The following is a 10100-nucleotide window of genomic DNA, read 5'->3' as shown; positions in this document are numbered from 1 at the left end:
CACACTACATATTTCTATAATGTCATTTATATTATTATATAAAAATGCATGATTCTAAATTTTTTTTAAAATATATCGTTATTAAATCAGTACACATTTTGATAAAAGTGTTTATTTGTTTCTTAACTCAACAATAACATACATAATTTTTTTAATATTGTTAAAAAGACTTAAATTATATGATATTTTGTAATTAAACGATTTAATTTTACTATAAATGCGGGTATACGGGTACAGATATGGGCATTGAGGTACCCATAGGGTACGGGTACGGGCATGAATATTGATACCCAGTGGCGGAGCTAGAAATTTTAGTCAGCCTGGGCAAAAACTTTACACCACTAATTATTCATCTGTTTTAATTTTCACACCCTGTTTTTCCTAATCTTGCCCCTAATTTTGCCCTTGGTTCTGTCTAAAAATCGATTATTAAATTGGGGGAAGTACAAAGAAAATAGGGGTTGAGCCCGGGCGCGTGCCCGGGCTCGCTGGGCCTTGGAACCGCCCCTGTTGATACTCACGCGGGTTTGGGCTCGGGTACGGGGATTTTTTTAAACTGCGGGTATGGGGACGACTACTATAGTACCCTGCCCAAACCCTGCCCATTGCCATCCCTACCAATTATCTTGTGTTCTTTATTGTTTTGTCTTTATTTTTGTGTTGCTCTCATATTGTGTAAAACCTGGTTTAACAAGTTGAACAAGTTGTCTCATACATCTGATCTAACATATGTCTCTGAGGAACGTAATTTCACACATTATTCCATATATTTCACTCCGTTCATTTTATAATATTCAAATATGACCTTAACATTCTTTCTCTCTTCACACTTTTATAATATGAAATATGATGGAATGAAGTAGTATGAGATGAAATGGAATGATATTCTATTGTTTGGATAAGTAAAAATTGAATTGTACGAAGTAGAATTAAGTGTTATGAATTTAATTTTATTTCATCACTTACTACCATATTTCTTCTTCTCGATTTAAAATCAATAAAGAATTTTTCTTGTTCCATCATAAAATATTCAACGATGAAATGAAATCTTCTTTTAGGTACCTTTCATCCCACTATTGCTATATGCTCATTTTATAATATTCAAACATAATCTTAACATGCATTCTCTCTTCACACTTTTATAACATGCATTCCACAATATTTATGCCATTTAAGCACAACAAAGAATTTGTCCTATTCTGTTTTGAAATATTCAAACTTTAAAATGAAATCTTCTTTTAGAACACACATCATTCTCCTCTATTTCAAAATGCTAAATTTATAATATCCACACATAACCTTTAATATTATTTCTCTCAACATTTTTTTCAACTAACTAATTTACTCGAATGTTTTATTGAAAGTGTAAGAAATCTTACAATTTTGAATGGAGTTGTTACCTCTATAACACAAATATGAACATGTTTCCATCAAAACTCTATGCACCAAGATATAGAGCAGGTGACAGATTTATGAAAAAAGATAAGAAAAAAAAGTAAAGAAGCAACAACCAAATATTCTGGTTCCATTTCCACATGACAGAAGCAGTGTTTTTAGCACAAGTTTAATTGTAGGACACATCCTCCATTTGAGACAAGTAGACAATTACAACAGTTCCATTGACCCCACTACACTTTCCTACACTCTTCCTTATAGGGGGGACACTTTAAATTTAACGTGTCCCATTCATATCCCCCTTCCTTCTTTATTCTTTTAGCAGGCAAGATCTTGCAACCCTATATTCCATCTGTTTTACATCATTTCCAATTATTTTCATTATTTGATTCTCTTCCTCATTATTTTTTCTCCTACCTACATTACTCAACAAAATATTACATGTTTGTTAAGTAAATTCAATTAAGTCAATTTAATTGAAAATTGTACACAAACATTCAACTGAGTCGTGAGTTAAAATCTACGACATTAATTTATTTATTTTAAAATAGTAAAATTCTAGCCGCTAAATTTTAAATTAATTTATTCATGTTTTAAGAGATAAAACTTTAACAATTTAATTAAAATAAAACAATTAATTTTTTATATTTAAAATATTAAACATCATATTTGATTGTGCTAATGTGAAGAATCCCTCTAAATTATTGATCATATACTAATAATCATGAGTGGCAAAACATGTCCAACCAGTCAAATATATTTATTTTATCCGAAGATTTTTGTTGGACGGATCAAAATATTAAATGTTCGTCTTACCCAGAACAAATTTTTATGTTCGTCTTACCCATGACAGATTCTTGTTGGATTGGTCAAAATATTAAATGTTCGTCTTACCCATGACAGATTCTTTCAAACCGTCCCACTCTAATTTTCTTAAAAACATATCAAGATTTTAAAAACACATCCTCAATTATGGGTGTGTTTGAATTAACGGTGAATAAAATTAATTCTAGCAGAATTGAGTTTGGTAGAATTGATTTTAACAAGATTAATTTATATTTTGATACATTTATGTAAAAGTGAGTTGAACAATAAATTTCAGTGTAAAAATTATTTAGAATCAATTCTAGAGATAAAAGCTACAAATTCTAATTTCAAGTAGAATCAATTTGGATGCAGAATCAATTCTACTTTTAATAAAACAAACACCTCAAAATCACTCAAAATCAATTATACACATTTAAAATTGATTATAAATCTTCCAAAAGTCAATCCAAACATATTACATGTTTTTTTTTTTTTGGGGTTGGCGGAGATACCAACCCTACTTAAAATACATAATTATTATCACACAAATGTTGGTCTTCTTCCCTTTTACAATTACATAAAAGGGCCTAAATTTTATTCACATAAAAGGGCCTAAATTTTATATTTCATCTTTTGTTACGAAAAAGGAAAACAACAAAAATAATACTAATATACTTCAGTAACTTTAACCCACTTGCATACTAAGAAACACAATAAATTAACCCAAAGATAAAATAATTAAGAACAGGGCAATGCAACAAAAACCGTTTAAAAAAAACGGGTAAGTAATTGCAGTTTAAACATTAAAAAAAAGTAAACAAAAAAAATGTTCGAAAAAAAAAAGGTAATGATAGTATCCTATATGACAGTCCAAATAGTCATTCAGTGTCACTCATTTTAAGCCGTCGGATCGGAGAATCAAGCACATCGGGTGAAGAAGACAAAGGCGACGATGAAGTCGACGGTGATGATGAAACGGACGGTTCTGATGAAAACTCATCAGAAGCTTCCTCTAATTTCCTTTTGTTGTTGATTCCCGCTCCTTTGTTACCTTCAACGTTACCGTTAAAGTTAACGTTAATTTCTCTGTTTTCAATTTCCCCTCTAACATCTCTTGTTGTCATGTAACCCTTCAAACGTTTCACGTCAGATAGTTTCACTGGCTTCACTATAAAATCCTCTGCACCTTCCTCCAAACACCTACATATTTTCAATATTTACAAATCACTCCTTTTTGAAAATAAATAAATAAAATAACAATAAAAATTAATAATAATAATTTTGAAAATAAATAAATAAATAAAATAATAATACCTGTCTATGCGTGGCAAAATGTTTTCAGAAGACATAATAACTACAGGAATTTCTCTGAAAGTGGACGATTCCTGCTTCATAATACAATTTACAATCAAATTTCACTAACATTATAAATTATAATTAAAAAAACTTTGAAAATGAATTATTATTATTATGAAAATAATTAAAACCTTGATTTTCTTGAGCAACTCATAACCAGTCATTCCAGGCATGCAATAATCAGTAATGACTAGATCCACCTTCAAACCCGGCTAAGAAAACAAAAAAATTAAATAAAATTAAAAATCATAATAAAGTTAATAATCTCTCATTAAATGAAAAATAATAAAATACCGCTCAAAATGAATATTTTCAATTTTCAATTAGCGCACGTACGATAAAACCATCAGCTTCATCCAATCCCAGAAATTGCAGTGCTCTGATTCCACTATCCACAGCAGTAACTAAAAGAAAAATTCAAGAAATTTAAATTAAAATTCTATATAGTAATAAAAATATTCTACATTTTTATTTGTGTTTGGGAAATTACAAAACTAACCTTTACAAGCTGAAATTTTGAGCAAGCGTTCAATGACTTTCCGATCAACTAAACTATCATCAACGGCCAGAACATGAACCTCTTCAGCATCGACACCAATCGAAACGACACCGTTTGTCTCCATGGAAGAAAAAAGAGAAGAAAACGAAAGAGAGAGTGAAAAAAAAAGAAAGAAAAAGGGAAGTCTTTAACGTAGGTGTCAAAACTTTAAATATATGTGACAATGTGACATGTTGTGTTGTTTTTTTGATTCTACTATATCCATCTGGCACCGCTTTATTTATTTTTTATCTTTTTTAAAAAATATATTTATTTAGCATTAAATGATTAAAATGAAATCTTTTTCTCTCTCTAAGAAATCTGAAAATCTTTTTAAAAGAAAATTATAGTTGGAAGATGTTGACGGTGTTGGATAATGGAGATGGAGATGAGATTCTGTAATCCACTTTGGGATGTGATCTCAAAGACTTTCTTTTTTGATCCCTGTGATGCATTTACGTTTCTAAGTAAAGTATTTAATGAAATTAAACCTAAGATGATATTTCGTGATTTTTTTGTTATTCTTGGGAATTTGATTCGGTGTGAGGAGAATTAAATTAAGTTTGACCCGGTTTTAATATGCTGACCAAATCTCTTCTTAATCGGGTTTAAATCCTATTAGACGCTAACAATTCTTATGTTGGATCAATTCATTCAAAGCTCTGCTCTGATTTTAAATGGGACCTCTGTTAATAGACGGTGAGATTGATTTTCTTGAATTAGTCAATCGCAAGACCGAATATCAAGATTTCAAAAAAAAATGCTGACCAAACTGGACTGTTAGTTTTTTGAACCGGTTCATTGAATCGATGGTGGTTTAAAGTAGAACCGGTTTTGATCAGTTAATAAGAATTAAGAATGGTAGGATGTTTTAGAATTATTTTTGAAGTCTCACTAAACTCCTACTCTTAATTGTGTTTATCTCTATGTTGTTAAAATTAGATTAGTTTGATTAGTTCAAGTTAAATTTAAAATCCATAAATTAACTTTAATTGATTTATATATAGCGAAATTGAATTTTGGAATTTTAGAATGTGGTGTTATACTTACAATTAAACTATTACAAAACATATATAAATTTTATATAGATACATTAAAAGTGTAAAATAATACATAATTTTATCTTGTCAACTAATACAGCTTCCTACTCTACTTAAGGAAGAGTATACCCATACTATATTCTGAGTTTGGTGAGCATAGTTGGATGTCGAATAGGTGGAAGAAGAGTGTTAGAGTTGGCACACTCCTTTTATATTCTCACCATTATTGAAAGAAGTTTATGTAGGTCCATCTTACTAGTTACAGTTGTGAAGGAGAAGTCTCCATTCGAACAAGAACCTTTATCTTAAAGTCGTTAAAGGGAAGTCGGAGACTTGTTCGTGAAGAAAACTCTTTTGAAGAGGAAGAAAACACCTTTCATATTTGTTGCGCAATCTCTTGTTATCTTTTGGGGAGAGCACCCCCTAGTTAATGGAAGAGCACAGCTCGGTGAAGGAATTATTTAAGCCTCATTTACCGACAAAAAATAGAAATTATATCTAATGTCTCCTTATCCACCATTGACAGTTGGTTTTCATTTCCTAACTCCAGGCTAGTTGGTGGATGCCTCGATCCATCCTTGCTTCAGTGCCAACAAATAAAAAATAATGACCATGAGTATGAGCACGCGATTGAGACTCCAACCACCATATTACTTTATTGTCAGTAAGATGACAACCAAAAGCGTGTCGATGCACACTAATATAAGTTTGGGATTTTCGTTCTTACTAGAAAACACTTACGAACTCTGGATTGGTTAAAGGAAAATCTGAAAAGCAAAAAGCCTTCCTAATCTCCTTGAGATCAAGGTCGGCAATAATACCTCTACCTGTTGAAGCAGCATCATCTTTTGAGTTAATCATGTCAATCACCCAAAGAATCATCACAAACGACAAGTAAACATAATAAGTAGACAGTCAAAATCATTACATTCAAGAATCACATATTTGGTTACATGAAGAAGTCGAGCCACCTCAACATCGAGAGTAACATCCAAATAAAGAAAGAAAGAAAGACTGAGAAAAAGATTGACAGTAAAGTGGAGTTCGAACAAAGTAAGAAGAATAAGAAAGTCTTTAAGGTCTCACAAGTACGATGATCAAAAGAAGACCAGATTCACCCTTTGGCCTTTATATATGGAAGTAGACGACCCCACGATCAGTGGTCGAAGATCGAGGAAAATGCTATATCACCACCAATGGTCATGACTTGACCTCAATCCTCCCATGACACTCAAATACTAAAAAAATATTATTTATGCCTCAAAATCTATGACCATATAGAAATCTTTAACTGCAAAACATTTTGGCTATAAGACTGTCATTTAATGTGCATGTTCTCGATGTCAACTACTCACATTCGTTGCACTTCTAACCCCAAAGTGAATATCTGCTCAAAATTGTTTAACAATTAGCGACGACACTTAAAATAGTCGTATCAACATTTCTCTATAGTCTTAGCTTAATGAATGAAAGCAAGGACTTGAGGACAAGTTTTCAAGACCGCCCCAACGACACAATAAAACTAACCTAATTCGAGCGACTCAATCTAGGAATCTGTTATATGGAACACGAACAGGTAGACCCCTGCCATAGGGTCTCACAACGTATCTAGTCTACTTGTTCATCAACATTCCTTAGATCTAATCATACGGTCTCTCATACCTCATGTGGGCCAAGCAAGAGCAGCTTTAACCGCATATTATATGTATGATTTCTCACACGCCATAACAGACATTATTCATTCACTCTTACAAAGTTAAATTACTATGACCTCACTAACTCGAGTATTGAAATGATAACTTGGACGTACACCTTCACTTCATCGCATAAGAGGTTAGTACCACGCCACATGAAGAACTGTTTACTTTACATCTCCTATCTCTTGTTTTACACTTGAATAATATGAAATGACATTGCTTGATTAAATTATTTATTCATATACAACTAAATTAATATGGTATCGAAGTATTCACCTTTTATATTGATAATTTTAATTGTGACAAAATTATAAATATGTATAATAACTCATGTTACACTTCACAATTATAAGAATGTAATTTCTTACTTCTCATCGATCAGATTTTTGGATACTATAAAACTATTATAAAATCTTATTTGGAAACTTATAAAGATAATGAATATAATTAGTAGCTAATGAACATATTTAATGGCTAATTAATATAGAAATATTCTAATAAACATAATTAATAGCTAATGAATATAATTAATGGTTGATAAATATAGACATATTTTAATATTTTCCTACAACTAAAGTGGGAGGTTGACAAACACTAAGAGTGTCTCTAAAATCTTGAAACAATATGAACGAAGACCTTTGATAAGAAAATTTGTAATTTGATATCGCGAGGGGACGTGAAGAACACATACATGACTTTAATATATTATTTGCAAAGGAAATGAATGTCAAACTCGATGTGTTTCGTTCGTAGATGTTGAACTATTTTACTAGAGAGATAGATTGTAGTGACTTTGTCACAGTAATCCATGGGGACTTGTGAATAGAATAGTGTAACTCAAGAAGAAAGTTGTGCAACCAGCTTGATTCATAGACCATATTGGCAACACCATGATATTCGGCTTTATCAACGTGGGTTGCCGTTTGGACGATTAAGAAAACAAGTTACCCATAATAATTAAAGGTGCATCGCCGGGTATCAAGGCACCCTCCTAATTTGTATCTCTATATATGAAATTAAGATGGTAGTAGACGAGGGAAAAAATGTAAATTATAATATTGTGTGCCTTGAATGTATCCCAAGATACGTCAAAGAACTTTCATGTGGTTTTTCATACTTGAGTTGTGATCGACGAATCAACAAAATAATGTTGGAATCACATCGCTTCTTTGTTCCATGATAACAAACATTCAAGGGTTGGTCAACTTGAAAATTAGTTTATCAATACCAACCTTGAGGATTCTACATCTACTAAAGCATATTGAAACTGTCTCAAACCCATCTCTAATCAACTAGCAAATGTTGATTATTCGATCTTAAATATCCATTTGGTATTGCAAATGATCTTTGTTATCTCATATTCGTAACTTACATTTAACAACACGATCCTCTTCAAAAATTTGTAGCCTCAAAATCCAGGTTGGAACTCGAAGAATCCAAAATGTTTCAAAGGGGGGCACATGAATCTGGATTCTCTACACAAATATTATGTTCTCTTTTTGGATAATTATTCAAATTTCTTGTGGACTTTTCCTATTTCAAAAAAATCTCAAGTACATCCATGTTTTCAAAGACTCTAAGCATCTATATTGAGTCACGCTTAAACCGGTCCGCATCCAAGTCCACCAGTCCATCACCTAAATTAGTCCCCCGCCGATTTCTGAACCAAACAAACGTCATTTCCATTTAAAACCCTAGTGCTCGAACAACCACCTCCTTATATCCTACAAAACGAACCTATCACAACCTCACACATTACACCTTTTCCCCCCACCTTCCACTATTCAATTACACCTTGACCAAACAAGCCAATATTCTCTTCCTCCCATTTTCCAACTCTCTTTACCAACAAAACCAAACCAGTTTTAGGAGTCAACATTGTATTTTTAGACCCAACCAAAAATATTATGGTGTACACATCCATGTTCCTAAATCCCTTATATCTAGAAACTCTGTGTCTACACTTAAAGATCCAACGGATGACAAATATTATGCTCAAATTAAAAATAAGACGTGAGATTTAGTGTCATGACTAGGGGTATGCATGATTGGTTATTTTTAAAAACCAAACCATAACCATTTTTAAACCATTTAAATGGTTTGGATTGATAACCATAATCACATTTCAATAAAAACGGGTTATAAATTAGGTTCTGATTATATAATCGGTATTTTTTTTTAAAATCCAATTTTAAAAATATTTTTTATTTTAAAAACTAAAACATTTATATTTGAATTAAAATATGTGGATTAATTTTGGATTTTGGATAATAACCGAATTATAACTGAATCCAAAAATTATTTAACCGGTTAATAACCATTTAATTATGTCCGAATTAAATGGATGGATAACCAATCCATTAATATTTAAACCGATCAGTAACCATTTAATTATATCCGAATATTTAAAATGAATTTGGATTTGGTTATGGATTTGGGCCTCACAGCCGGATATTTTGCACATCCCTAATCACGACCACCTGATATTAATGTTATTCGATCTATGTGAATTTGTAAACAAAGAAGAACCTACCGGTTCTTTTGAGTGGAGTGAAGCCCAACTTGTAGGTGACAGTGCAGGTCAATAGGTTGACATTATTTTGTGGAGAAAGTTCTAGTCCTGTTGTCAAATCGGTTATTATTCGAACAGTTCTTAACATTACTCTCTCTAAGTCACGATAAATTCACTTGTTGGATGTCATGAATGTCTTTCTACATGGAGAAAAGAAACAGTATATATGTATCAACGGTTAGAATTTAAGGGTTCAGAAATTTCTTAATCATGAATTTCGTTTATGCAAATTTTTTTATGGGCTCAAACAAACTCCTAGAATTTGGTACAAGTGATTTATTGACTATATTTCATCTTTAAATTTTTTCAAAGAAAATATGATCACTCTCTTTTTATTTTTAAAAAAACACTTTGTTAGCTGAAGATTTCGTTTTGTAGTATTTGTCCTTCGAAGAAGTAGAAAATCGAAGGAAAGATGGTTACTGATAGCCATCCCTTAAAAATAAAAGAATGGCTACTGATGGTCATGCTTCGAGAATAAAGATTTCTAAGTTCGCTATGAAGATAATGAATACTGAAAGCTAGTGAAAAGTATGTATCTTCGGGGACTTAGACGAAATTTATAAATATATTCAAGTATTACTACTTAGCGTATTTTCGTAGTGTTTTAATACACTGCCACGCGTCGAAGACGGACTCAGGCGGGAAGATTTGAAATTCGAAAACGGTTTCGTAACTGTCCAAGTAACAGATGG

General features: G+C 31.8%; 1 protein-coding gene across 2 annotated transcripts; it reads right to left on the bottom strand.

The window, feature by feature from the left end:
- Window positions 1-2901: 2901 nt before the first annotated feature.
- LOC131646292 (two-component response regulator ARR5-like) lies at window positions 2902-4269 on the bottom strand. Of its 2 annotated transcripts, none has more exons than XM_058916372.1 (5): window positions 4058-4269; window positions 3895-3962; window positions 3690-3770; window positions 3517-3590; window positions 2902-3402 (listed from the first exon to the last, which is right to left on the bottom strand). In XM_058916372.1, exons 1-5 carry the CDS (start codon window positions 4179-4181, stop codon window positions 3081-3083), a joined length of 669 nt encoding a protein of 222 aa, XP_058772355.1. In that variant the 5' UTR covers window positions 4182-4269; the 3' UTR covers window positions 2902-3080. The 2 variants fall into 2 exon arrangements, with proteins under 2 accessions (XP_058772355.1, XP_058772356.1); XM_058916373.1 differs by having other exon boundaries at window positions 3517-3587; window positions 4058-4265.
- Window positions 4270-10100: the final 5831 nt, after the last annotated feature.

This window comes from Vicia villosa, linkage group LG2 (genome assembly GCF_029867415.1).
Source record: "Vicia villosa cultivar HV-30 ecotype Madison, WI linkage group LG2, Vvil1.0, whole genome shotgun sequence".
Taxonomy (NCBI): domain Eukaryota; kingdom Viridiplantae; phylum Streptophyta; class Magnoliopsida; order Fabales; family Fabaceae; genus Vicia; species Vicia villosa.
The sequence above is the reverse complement of the archived record's forward strand: the minus strand, read 5'-3'. Positions and strand labels throughout refer to the sequence as shown.

Coding starts and splice junctions, on each gene's coding strand:
- LOC131646292 (XM_058916372.1), bottom strand. CDS start 4,181: ATGGAGACAAACGGTGTCGTTTCGATTGGTGTCGATGCTGAAGAGGTT. Junction 3,591..3,689: donor AGTTGCTCAAGAAAATCAAG/GTTTTAATTATT, acceptor TGTATTATGAAG/CAGGAATCGTCCACTTTCAG. Junction 3,403..3,516: donor ATTTTGCCACGCATAGACAG/GTATTATTATTT, acceptor GAAAATATGTAG/GTGTTTGGAGGAAGGTGCAG.